General features: G+C 42.2%; 1 protein-coding gene across 6 annotated transcripts in view; it reads left to right on the top strand.

The window, feature by feature from the left end:
• The first annotated feature begins 5,494 nt into the window (after positions 1 to 5,494).
• The window catches only part of EMSY (EMSY transcriptional repressor, BRCA2 interacting), a 91,205-nt gene continuing 84,484 nt past the window's right edge, over positions 5,495 to 12,215 (top strand). For 4 of the 6 annotated variants that reach the window (XM_087821649.1, XM_016196367.2, XM_087821648.1 and 1 more), the window contains exons 1-2: positions 5,495 to 5,596; positions 7,253 to 7,361. In XM_087821649.1, coding sequence (XP_087677775.1) covers positions 7,292 to 7,361 — 70 coding nt within the window. In that variant the 5' untranslated portion in view covers positions 5,495 to 5,596; positions 7,253 to 7,291. Of the gene's footprint in view, positions 5,597 to 5,760; positions 5,808 to 7,252; positions 7,362 to 12,215 lie in introns of those variants that run through there. The other 2 variants (XM_016196368.2, XM_016196365.2) reach the window with 2 other exon arrangements.

Here is a 12,215-nt window from a genome sequence, read left to right as displayed (position 1 = left end):
AAATAGTCTTCTATTATAAAATAATTAGGTTGCAATTTTTGATAGCATTGAAATTAAAATCTCTATAAATATAGCTTTCCCCATATTTTGGACTATTCCCACAAATGGGAATCCTGAATTGAGGGGTATGAACATTTTTATGATTCATCACACATTGCCATGGTTTATTTTCATAAGCATCTGTGACTTTGCTGTACAGCATTCTTTCACCTTCCTCTGATAAACAGTATGCTTTCTTAAGGAAAACCAAGCCCAACCTCACACCCACTGCACGTGCTTTGGGAATAAATGACTTATCTATATCCCTTCCCCCTTTTCCAGAGAGTAGCATGTGGTCAGGCCTGGCAAATCAGGGCATCATATTCCCCTGGCCACAGTGCAGGGGTGGGTATGTGATCCAGAAGGAACCAACAGCAACAGAGCAGGCAGACTTTTGATAAGCCTGTTGGAAGAGATGGCATTGCCCTTTTCTGCTGAGGCTATGAGCAGGAAGCATGATACAAGCCTAGAATTGCTGGGAGCCAACACATGGAACCTGAGAGTGAAGCCAACACAGGGGAAGACAGAGTTGAGGGAACAGACTTGGAACTGAAACTGTAAATTGCAGATTTTACTGAAGTTGAAGAGCAGGTTTGGTGAGGGTAAAGGAGTGAGAAATCTGGAATAAAAGAAAGTTTTGTTTAGAATGTGGAATACCTTGGTTACCGGTTTTAGAGGTGGAATAGTTCTGGAGAACAAAGTACAGCATATAGTCACATAAGTAGGTGCTCGAATGTCAGTGTTGGGGAAAGGTTTTTACACCTCTTTTGTGAGTACAAAGGCAGAGTGGAAAATGGGGGAACCTAAGCTGATGACAGCAGACTGTTAAAAAATTTTCTTCCTAAGATCCCTTCATCCCTAGAGTGATGGAATGAGGCTGAAACAGAGTTTGCATGGCTTGATGATGAAAGCCTCAGTGCAGGGGTAGCTGGTCTGGAAGTTGTAGTGACATGCTAGGAGAATGCCAGCCTTTACTTCTTGCTCAATATATTGAAGATGGGGGAAGAAGGAAGAACTTTATTTGAAAGGGCTTCAAGGGAAGCAGTGACCTTAAGTTAAATGTCACATTTTAGACAAGAGAGAGGTGACAGCAGTGCTCTAGGAAAAGGTTAGATGTATAAGGAAGTTTCTTTGCATTGGCATGGGTTTGCCTGTAAAAAAGCTGGAACTTTACTCTGTTGGCAACTGGGAGCCACTGGAAAGTTTTATACAGGGGACTGACAGGGTGAGCTTTTAATTATAGAAAGCTCACCCTGACAGCACTGACAGTATGGCGGATGCACTGGGCAAGGAGTGCAGAGAGATTCCTTTGAAAGAAAAGGGTTGGTGAAAAGGTCCATTTCACAGAGGTGATGAGGCCTCATCATCAGCCCACTGAAACAATGGGTCAGCTGTTTAGGAAGCAGAGACTACAGAATTTGACAACAGCGAGGGAAAGGAGTAAAGGCAGTGGCCAGATCTCTCACCTCTTTCCTGAAGCTGTTCTAGCGCTTTTTATTTTTTTAATCCTCACCCAAGAATATTTTTTCCATTGCTTTTCAGAGAGAGCGGAAGGGAGAGAGAGAGAAACATCGATGTGAGAGAGACACATCGATTGGTTGCCTCCCGCTCGAGCACCGACCAGGGCCGGGATCGAGCCTGCAACTGAAGTATGCGCCCTTGGCTGGAATCGAACCTGGGACCCTTCAGTCTGCAGGCCGACGCTCTAACCACTGAGCCCAACCGGCTAGGGCTGTTCTAACACTTCTGATCCTCCATTGAGACTGGATGTGTAATTGCCAGTTGTCCCGTTTACTTTCCTTCTTTCTTTTCTGTCCCCCAAATCTACTCATTTTGGTCTATTTATTTAATATTCTACTTGGGTTTTTAATTTTTTTTTTTGGTCTTTCTATTCCCATTTTCAGTACACACCATGGCTCCTTGGCTAAACCAGTGTGGTAAAACTTTCTGAAGGTAAGAACCTAAGAGCAGTGTGGTACAGTGGAATGAGCAGAAGCCTGTAACTTAAAGGCTGGTTTTTCGTCCCAGGCCTGCCATGAAATTCCTGTATGATTTTGGTTAACTCATTCAACTTCTTTGGAACTAGTTTTTTTCATTTAGAAAATAAATCTCTAAGGTCTTATCCATTTCAATTTGCCTACCTGTATAACACTATAGAAGGTTAACATTTTCATGACAACAGTGGAATCTACCTTGTCTAATATGGCACTACGAAATTAGAACGGTGAATGGCACGCATCTTGGAGTCTGTTTCAAGAAAACTGCTTAGTCAATAGAGTAATAGTGTTTGAGACAGGTATTATACTCCAGTACGTTTTCCAAGACTAGAGTAGTTATGTCTAGTAGGATGTCTTAGTTTTTCTTCTTTGGAAGTGGAGGATGGCTCTCATTTTATTTACCACACATTTCCTGAAGTCAAAGTGCCTTCACTTGCAGTCATGGCACTGCTATTTACTAGCTTGTTACCTTGGGCAAACTACTTAACCTCTCTGTTTCTTTAGCCATAAAATGGGGATAATACTATATCTCATAAGGTTTGGTGGAGATGGAACAAGTTAATGTATGTAATAGCATCTAGAGTAGAGAAAGCCCTGGATAAGTATTAGCTATTATTCTTCTGTGCTGGGCACTAGTATGCACAGATTTGGTCTCTCTCCCTCAGGACCTCATTGTTTAGTCAGGACAATTTTCAAACGACCGTAACTCAATGTTTTGAGTTCTGTAACAGATGTGTAGTAAGTGGTATGGGAGCAGAGATGGGAATGCCTGTCTCATCCTTGAAGGAAAGGTAGGGAAAGGATTAGCTTCTTGAGGATGAAGTTTAAATTTGATACCTAAAGAAGAGAATTTAATTTGGGGAATATGAAGCAGTCAGAGGCAGCATGGGGAAGGCAGATTCTGGCTACAGAAGACAAATATGGGCTAGGAGGAAAGGGAAGATATGTAATAGAGTGTTCTGGGGTGACCCGTGACAGACGACCACCAGAGTTTGTGTTTGAATTTTGGAGCCTTTATTAGCTGGCCAGCGGCTACAGTTGTGGCATCTCACCCATGTAAGAGCCGAACTGCAGCACTGACCCTCAGTTCTTCTCTCACTTTATACTCAGTAACCACAAAGGCACTGCAGTAAAAGGGTTTCCAATAATTTGTCAGGCTGTCAGCTTTTGGTACAGGAAACAAGGGGGGATCTTTAGCAACACAAAAGGAACTATTTAAACAGAATGTCTTACAATGAGTAATGGGGTTATGCTTGGTTGGAGTGAGACTGGTTTGTTCTTTCTACGGGAACTCGGGGGTGGGGGCGGGGGGGCGGCAGTGATTGCTGGGCTAGCTTGTCAGGCCTTGTCCTGTACAGTAGGGATCTTGTTCTACCTTTACTGTTAGTTCCTTAGGTATATTCTTCTGGCCATGGTGGCCAGAACAAGAGGTAGTTGATGCCAGAGCATCACTTGAAAGCTTAGAAATATAGGATCTTAGGCCCTACCCAGACCTACTCAATCGAAATTTGCATTTTAACAAGATCCTCAAATGGTTCTTATTGAACATTAAAGCTTGAGAACCACTGGTCTAGAGCAGATTCTGGAGTCAAGCTGCTTAAGTTTAAATCCTGGCTTTACCATTTACTTATAATGTGTGACTTTAGGCAAGGTATTTAATCTCCTTCCTATGCTTCAATTTCCTCCTTCAAATAGTTTCTACCTAATTAAGTTGTTTTAAGGACTAAGTGAATTAATATGTGAAATGCTTAGAACAGTACTGGCACCTAGTAAGCACAAAAGCTATACTAATTCTTGACTCATATGCTCCTTATTATGGTCAGGGTTGGTTTTATAAGCAGCTTGTCTTTCCATTTCTACTCCACTACCTGTCATCTTGACATTTGTTGTAGAGGAAGACACTAGACAGTCAGAAGACCTGGGGTTATAAAGCCCAGCTCCCTTCAATTCTGAGCTTTGTGAAATTGGGTGAGTTCTTGAATATGTGTTTTTCTTATTCATAGTAATTATGCCTGCCTCACTGACATGCTGTGAGGCTCAATTCAAAGAATGTATGTTAAACTACAAAATATCCTATTAAGGTTTCATTTACTATCTTTCCAAGAGTTCTTAAGAAATTGGGCTGAGAACAGGTAGTGCCTCAAATTAGGGGGTAATAGATGGAAGAGAATGCATTGGAAGATCAGAGGGAAAGGAGGGAGAGCTTGCCATTACTTGCCCCATTTCATGACTTTCTGAAGGGGCAGACTTTAGTTTTACAGTAATAATTGCCCTGGAGAGTATTTTGGCTAATGGGCAAATAGTAGGAAATTTAAATGCTGTTATTTTTTCTTTCTCACCTACAGCACTATTCAAGAACATGAACTGTCTCACACGTTTGTACAGTGGTCCACAATTTACAAATAACTTTTTTCTACGTTGTGTATCACACAACATCCCCACAGGGTAGTACGGACCCCACTTTTTTTTTCAAGGAAATTTTGTTAATATCAGAAAGCATATTAAAAACCATTTTGATTTGAGCATTTTTACCAGTTCCTATTTCCAAATGTACAAAATTTAAGAGTGAGGGCAATCACAACCTTTGACTGAATCTTCAATAGCAGGCACTGGCTTCGATTTTATGGCAGCGAGTAACTATATATTTGTCCCCTTTTCTCATCTGTAAAACGGACAATACCTTCTTCACACAACTGTAAGAACAAAGGCTAACGGGTGATCCTAACACGTCATAGGGCCTCAAATAAATCCCTTCTCCTTCTTGCCTTTGACAGAGCACGAGATAGCACTATCATTCCCACTTCACACGTGGAGAAACCCTAATTCCAGGACGCTCGGGTCCCCCTTCTCCGCAACTTCGCAACCCCCACATCAGGCACAAGCCAACTGTGATGTCCACTACATCGGTGCTCGTAGCGCAGACTCTCTCTCCGAGATGCATCTGGGGGGGATGTTAACAGCCGCTGAGAATTGCTCCCATGACTCCCTTGAACCTGATCCTAAGACTCCGTGTCACTTCGGGGACAGAGCTGTTCTCCTACGGTCCCTAACCTCACTTAAAATAAAGGTCGCGAAAAACCTCCAGCTCCAGGTACCGACGCCATTTTGGCCGCTACGTGTGACGCCACACGTAGTAGAGAGCGCAGCTGATTGGTTGAGAGGTGGCAGCCGGAGGCGAGGCGCGCGAAGCTGGAGTGGAGGGGATGAAGAAGCCAAAGAAACTACAATCCCAGTCTTCCTTGCGCGTGCGACGGAGGACCGAAGGCGAAAGAAGAGTTTGGGTTCGGACCACAACTCCCAGCTCCCCTCGCGATGTCTCTCGTTTCTTTTCAAAACGCGGAGGAAAAGAAGGAAAGGGAGAAAGGCGGCCTTCTGCTGTCTGTTCTCCCAAGGGCGGGAAAGGCGAACTACATTTCCCGACTGGCAGCGCGCAGCTGCGCCTGCGCCCTCATACCTGTCGCCATCTTGCCCCTTCTGAGGCACCGCAAACAAACCCAATTCCTGGTGTCCCCTAGTCTTGGCGGAGGAGCCTTTTAGATGAGCCCCGAAAGGCCGGGCAGGTGGGTGACTCGCAGACAGGGTGCTGGGAAGAGGTGGCAGATTAGCCAGGCAGGAGGAGCGCTGGTCCAAGCATTCAGAGCCCGGCTTGGGGCGCCCAGCCCCATCCTCCGTTGTCTCCTAACGGGATCGTTGGGCTCCCGAGGTGGGTTGAGGGGGACTCTAGCAGGCCTCGTGCTGGAATTCCGGGGGTCCAGCCCAGGGAGCCTCTCGGTGAGTCTTGGTCATCTGCCTGGCTGTCCACGCGCCTCCTCTCTCTTCGTTGTCCACTCCGTAGAGGAGGGAGCGAAGCGCTGATGTTGACCGGGGCCCTTGACACTGGCTACGGGCCCCGAAGGGCTTGGGTCGTGGGCTTGATATTAGGGTCGGCGCCAACCGGGCAACGGTGAGGAGGGTGGGCTGGCTGCTCTTGTTGTGGTGCTGCGCGAGTGCGCGTTTGGGGAGGGGGCGGGGCGGGCTTGTCTCCTTGACACATGAGTCGGGGAAGGATTATACGGGATCCCGGTTCCGGGATCAGGCTCCGGCAACTGGCTGCCCAGGTTTCCAGTGCGATGTGGCCCCGCGGTGGGGTCCGCTGGCGGGGACGCGTCGAGATGCCGTGACGTGGTGCTTGATTCCGGCGGTCGCCGGCGCCTCCAAAATCCTGTCGGGAGGCGGGGACTGGCTTGTGGAGGGAGCGGATTCCTTTGGCTCTGCCCCTTCTTCCTCCTCCCCACCCCTTTTCTTTATGTCATCCTGCCGGCTGGGGCGCGCAGTACGCTTGTCCTTGCTCTGGGTTGGTTCTTAGCTGAGAGGACTATGGGAAGTAGGGGGAGGGGGACTCAACTCCTGATGAGGAGTTGGGAGTTAGCAGCCCCAGCGCCTAAGCAGTTCTTAGGGTTCGGTGCCTGACTCCTAGACCAGATAGTGAGCTCACTCACTCGTTCATTCACTCATTTATTTTACTCTTCTCAGTCATTCATTTATCTATTTAAAAAACATTTACAGTGGGTCCACTATGTGCTAAGCAGGTATTGTGCAAGTGCCCAGCACTGTTGTCTTTTTATTCTCCAGATTAGGGAATTCTCGTTACCAGGTAAGTTCCTGGCATCTAAACTTTTGGCTTAAAGACTACAGGGTGTGCATTCATCATCTTTCATTGTTAGGATTGAGGAGAAAGTTCTTTATTAAGTTCCATAGGAGCTTTTACGTATTTTATCTCATGTAACTCATAAGTGAAAAAGCCAACAGAAGTCAAGTAACTTTTCCAAGGTTACACAGGTAGTAGTGCCTGTTTGTTAAACAATGTACCGGCCACAATGATAAGAACTTCACATACACAGTTCTCTAATCCTCATAACAAACTGGGTGATAATGATACCTCTGCTTTAGAGATAGATGTGTTCAGGCCATTTTTCCCAGGATCACACAACCAGTAAGATGAAATCTGGAACTAAATCTAGAGGTGTCTGACTCTATAGCCCGTGCTCTTTCAAGTCATGCGCTGGAATAGTATGCTTCCAAATGGTGGTTTAGTTATTCATTTGTCAGAAGTTGGAAAGTGTGGTGAAATAGGATTGTGAGATATTCTTATTGTTGGTATTACTTCTTAGCCTGTGGATTTCAAGGTGAGTGGCCTTTTGAATGTACTTTGGTAATTTGATTTTTTGTTTTGGTAGAGAAGACAAGCTCTTTGGGGCTACCAAAAAGAAGCAGCAATGCCTGTTGTGTGGCCAACCCTTTTGGATCTCAGCAGGGATGAATGCAAAAGGATTCTTCGAAAATTGGGTATGCTTTTCATTTTCTGTGTTTTATGCCTGTATGATACTTTTCTCTTTTTGTTTGCATCATGGCTGTTTGCATGGATGGCATATTTCTTGCTGTGTTAGAAATTCTTTAGAGGTATTGTTCTCCTCTTACTCATTGTTATTTTTGTACATAGTAGGTGCATGAATCATAACAATAATCATAGCAACCGAGAATTCTTGAGGGTTACTGGGCTATTCTGAGTTCTTTACATTCTCATTTAATCCTCAAACCAAAAAAGTAGGTATTTTCCTTTTTTTGTCCCCATTTTACAGATGACAAAACTGAAGCTTAGAACCCAAGGTAATGCTGATAGTATGCCCTGGAGTCAGGGTTTCAACCCAGGGAATATGATTCCTGTCTCACTTTAGCATACTTTTAACCTTCATGAATGTATGTGTGAATTACATATTGTTTCTGAATTGTAAGTTAATGTAAGCTATGCTGACTTTCCTAAGTTATATTTTACTATTAGTAATAAAACACCCTTTGTGGTTGTAATGAATTATATTGTATTTCTTTTACTTTAGAGCAGCCTTTCTTAACTAGCATTTAGGGAATTAATGCTAAGGTATCTGTTGTATATAATGAACTAACTTCTCATGCATCTAGAATGGTATTAGTTGTGGGAAGATTGAGAAAAAGAGTCACTCAAATCATTTTCTGTATTTCTGTGGTTTAGATGAGGATCCTTGGTTGAGAAATGCTGCTTTAGACTATAAGGTTGAAGAAGGACCTTGTTGTCTCATTTACCACTGTTGTCTCAGGCAAGCACATAGTAGGTGCTCAATAAATGAAAAAGTATTTGACAAGAACGTTAAATGTTTTGGCAGTAGAAATGAATTATTAGATATCTGTGATTTTGAAGGGGAAATGTAGACCTTGAATTCAGATGGGCCTGGGGTCTTGGTTTTGTTATTAATGATCCACATGATCAAGGGTAATATCAACACTTGTAAAGCAACAATATCTGCTGCATAAGTTTGTTATGTAGATTAATTGTATATAAAAAGGACCTATCATAGTGCCTGACATCTGAGTATATAGTATTTTAAAGCAGTTGCTTTTAGACATTAATTTATTTTTTTGCAGATAAATCTTTTCAAAATAAATGTTTGTTGGGAATTTCTACGTATCAATCTGGTCATAGCTGCTTTTGCCCTGCCTGTTAATAACTTTGGCTGTCTATATTTCCCTTTATGCCGCTATGAGGAATTCTCTATTTTGAACTACTTAGCATTGTATTTTAGCACAACTAGAGAGTTGTTTTTTGTTTTTGTTTGTGGTCAATCATTTCTTTATCTTTTTTCCTCTTTAACCTTAGATCCAAACTTAGTACTAATTTGAGGATGGTTTTCTACACACTTAAATGCAGTTGCTATAACTTGCTAGCTACCAACTGTGAAGTTGGGCTTGTTATTATTTCATAGCTGAAATAATTAAGAGGAACAGATCACAACTACAGTAGATTGATTAAGGTTTCCGGGCTTTTGGGGCCGTGAATCAAGACATTATGTTTAAATATAAAAATGGTAACCTTTAAGTCTAAATTTGTCCTTGATTTTAGTCAGAGCTGTGTGGGTAATGCTACTGGAGAGCTGCCCTATACAAAAGAAAACAGCCTTCCTACTGGGTAATGTCATCTTCAGTGACCCTTCACTTCTGAGGTGAGCCTTGATGGTGATTTGCAGAGACTTCCTTCCCACCCGTCAGCTGATTATCATAATAATGCAACCTTTCCTTCAAATACTAGCTCCAGGTTCTAAGTTTAGAGAAGGTACTGTATTTAAGAATTAGCTTAAAATATTTTAAGAATTAGCTTTGTCCTTTTAAAAATAGTTATAAATAATTGTAAGGTAAGATGCTAAACATTTAGATTTTACTTAAATATAAAGAAACTGGGATAGAGAATTTTTTTATGGTGTATTGAACATACCAGAGATGGTTAAATGCTTCCTTTCTTTTATCCTGCGTTTCCCCTATTGTGTGTGTGTGTGTGTGTGTGTGTGTGTGTGTGTGTGTGTGTGTGAGTGAATGAGGATTCTTGAGCTGTAACTCTAATGGGGCTTTGTGGACTGTAGTAAAATTGAATGGCTGATTTGTTTAAATGGAATGGGTTGAGGATTTTATAAAAATTTGGTAAATTTTTTGTTTTCTGTGGTTTTTGCATGTGTTTATTATTTCATTATACTTATGTGTCATTAAAGTTAACACTATAATAGAATGGCATCAAAATTAATATCAGAAATTGATTTTTGTCAGGATCTGAGGATACCCATCAAAATGGAAATCAGCAAATGTGAAGAAGGTTGGGAAGCTATTAAAAGTTCTTTGCAATGAGTGAATTTCTGGAGAAGGAGAGGAAGTGCCTTTGATTGTGTAGCTATGATAACTGTTCTGAGTCCCAGTATTGTGTGAGGTTGCCACCTCTTGTATTTGTGCGTGACTTTTTTTTTTTTAATCCTCACACAAGGATATTTTCTCATTACTTTTAGATAGAGTGGAAGAGAGGGAGGAGTGGGGGGAGAGAGAGAGAAACATCGATGTGAGAGAGACACATAGCTCGATTGCCTCCAGCACCAGCCCTGACTGGGGCCAGAATGAGCCTGAAACCCAGGTACATGCCCTTGACCAGGAATTGAACCTGCAACCCTTTGGTGCACAGGCTGATGCTCTAACCATACCAGCCAGGGCTTGTGCATGACTTTTTAATTAGACTTGGAGTGAGACTTGCAGTGTCAAAAATCTTTGTCATGCCCTGTTGGGCCTGGCTCAGTGGTTGAGCATCGACCTAGGATCCAGGAGATTGTGGTTCCATTCCTGGTTAGGGCACATTCTGGGGTTGCCCGCTTGATCCCCAGTCAGGGATGTGCAGGAGACAGCTGATCAATAATGACTCTCTCATCATTGATGTTTCTATCCCTCTCTCCCTCTCCCTTCCTCTCTCTGAAATCAATAGATTAAAAAAAAATCTGTCACATTTCTTTAGTTAATTTTACTTTTTTTGAAATAGTGTCTTGATCACCATAAATTCCAAAGGCCAAAAGTCAACTTCTTTTTCTTTTTCCTCAATCACTTTTCTCTCTCTGACTTCTCCATTTCTTACGATATTGATATTCTCCTAAATATCTTGTAAATTGCAAAATCTGATTCCTTTTTTTCTGGCATTCCTTCCACATTCAATTACTGTGTCCTACCTTTTTAGACTGGAATTGGAGGCTTTTCTTACTCTGGTACCAAACTACTTTTCCATTTTTATCCTCTATTCCCTTCCATGTGTCCCTTGTTGGATTTTAATCCCCTTGAGGATAGGGACTTTGATTTGTTTTTGTAAATATTCTCCATGGTACCTTGTAGTAGTAATGTTCAACTAGTAGTTTGGTTTGAATTAGTGACTATCTAAGTACAGACATATTTTTACTTCCCCTAGTATAAAACTCTCAAAATAGTCACTGACTGTTACTGGAAGTTTGATGTCTGTTTGAAACATTATCTGCTCTTTTAGTCTCTATTTTGCACATTTGCCTTTTTTCCCCCTGCTTGCCTGGAGCATGGGTCTCTTTCTGATTAAAGCTTATGTTTCCAGACTAGATGATGTGTTTCTCCTCTGTGCCTTTACCACTGTATTGTAAACTGTATCATAATTGCCCCATGACTTGCTTCACTGTAGCTTTATTCTAGAGTTAACTCCTTGAGGGCAGTATTTAGCATACTGTCTGGTATATACAGTAGGACTCAATACTGATTTGTCAAATAAAATATTTCAAATTATTTAAGTGGGGCATAAACATTTAGAGTGCAGTGATTTCTTAGTTGGTTATTCCAAGTCTTTCTGAACTCTACTTTGGGTCCTGATAATAGGTAAAATATATGTTTTCTGGAGCTGAGTATTTTCTTTCACTATTCCAGAGTAGCAGAGCTTTGTCCTTCCAGAGAGATTCTCGTGAAACTTCGACCTAGTGTCCAGCACAGATTGGAGATGTAGGATGTTTACAGCTGGGATAATTCATTTGGACCAGAGATTTCTATTTAATACAGTCAGCTCACCTTTCCATATAAAGCTTTTTTTTTTTCCCCTGACAGAACTGTGAATAATACGAACTGAATGGAGCTATTAGTTTATTATTAATGTAGTACTTGGGATGCAGGTATTCTTGCTTTCATTATTTGGCTAACATTGTCTTGTGTGTCAGGCTTTGGCTAGTGGAAAATACTGGTAGCAAATTGAATTTAGTAAGAAGATAACTGCAGTCTGGACACTTATTTTCCACCATTTTGTTTTACTTAGATATACCTGTCTCATAGTATTAATGATTTAAAGCAACAGTTATTATTTCTCAAGAATCTGTGATTGGCTGGTCTTGCCTGAGCTCCCTCATTTAGCTGTTGGTAGCTTAGCTGGTTGACTGGACTCACCTGAGATGACTGGGCTTCTCTCTCCATGTCGCCTTTCATTCTGGGCTTTTTCACAGCTTGGTGATTTCAGGGTTCCAAGAGAGGTAGGCCCTGTGTGCAAGTGTTTACCTGTTTGCATCACTTATGCTGATATTTTATGGATGAAAGCAAGTCAGCGTGGGAGGGGACTATATACAAAGGTAGTAGATGAGTGCACTGGAAGGCAGGCATGGTTCATTGGGAACCATTGAGGACTTTTAAAAAAAATAGGGTTTTAAAAAAATTATTTCAGAGAGAGGAAGGGAGAGGGAGAGAAAGATAGAAACATCAATGATGAGAGTCATTGATCGGCTGCCTCCTGCACACCGCCTATTGGGATAGAGCCCACAACCTGGGCATCTGCCCTGACCAGGAATTGAACCATGATCTCCTGGTTCCTGG

Source organism: Miniopterus natalensis, chromosome 11 (genome assembly GCF_054644295.1).
Source record: "Miniopterus natalensis isolate mMinNat1 chromosome 11, mMinNat1.hap1, whole genome shotgun sequence".
Taxonomy (NCBI): Eukaryota; Metazoa; Chordata; class Mammalia; order Chiroptera; family Miniopteridae; genus Miniopterus; species Miniopterus natalensis.
The sequence above is the reverse complement of the archived record's forward strand: the minus strand, read 5'-3'. Positions and strand labels throughout refer to the sequence as shown.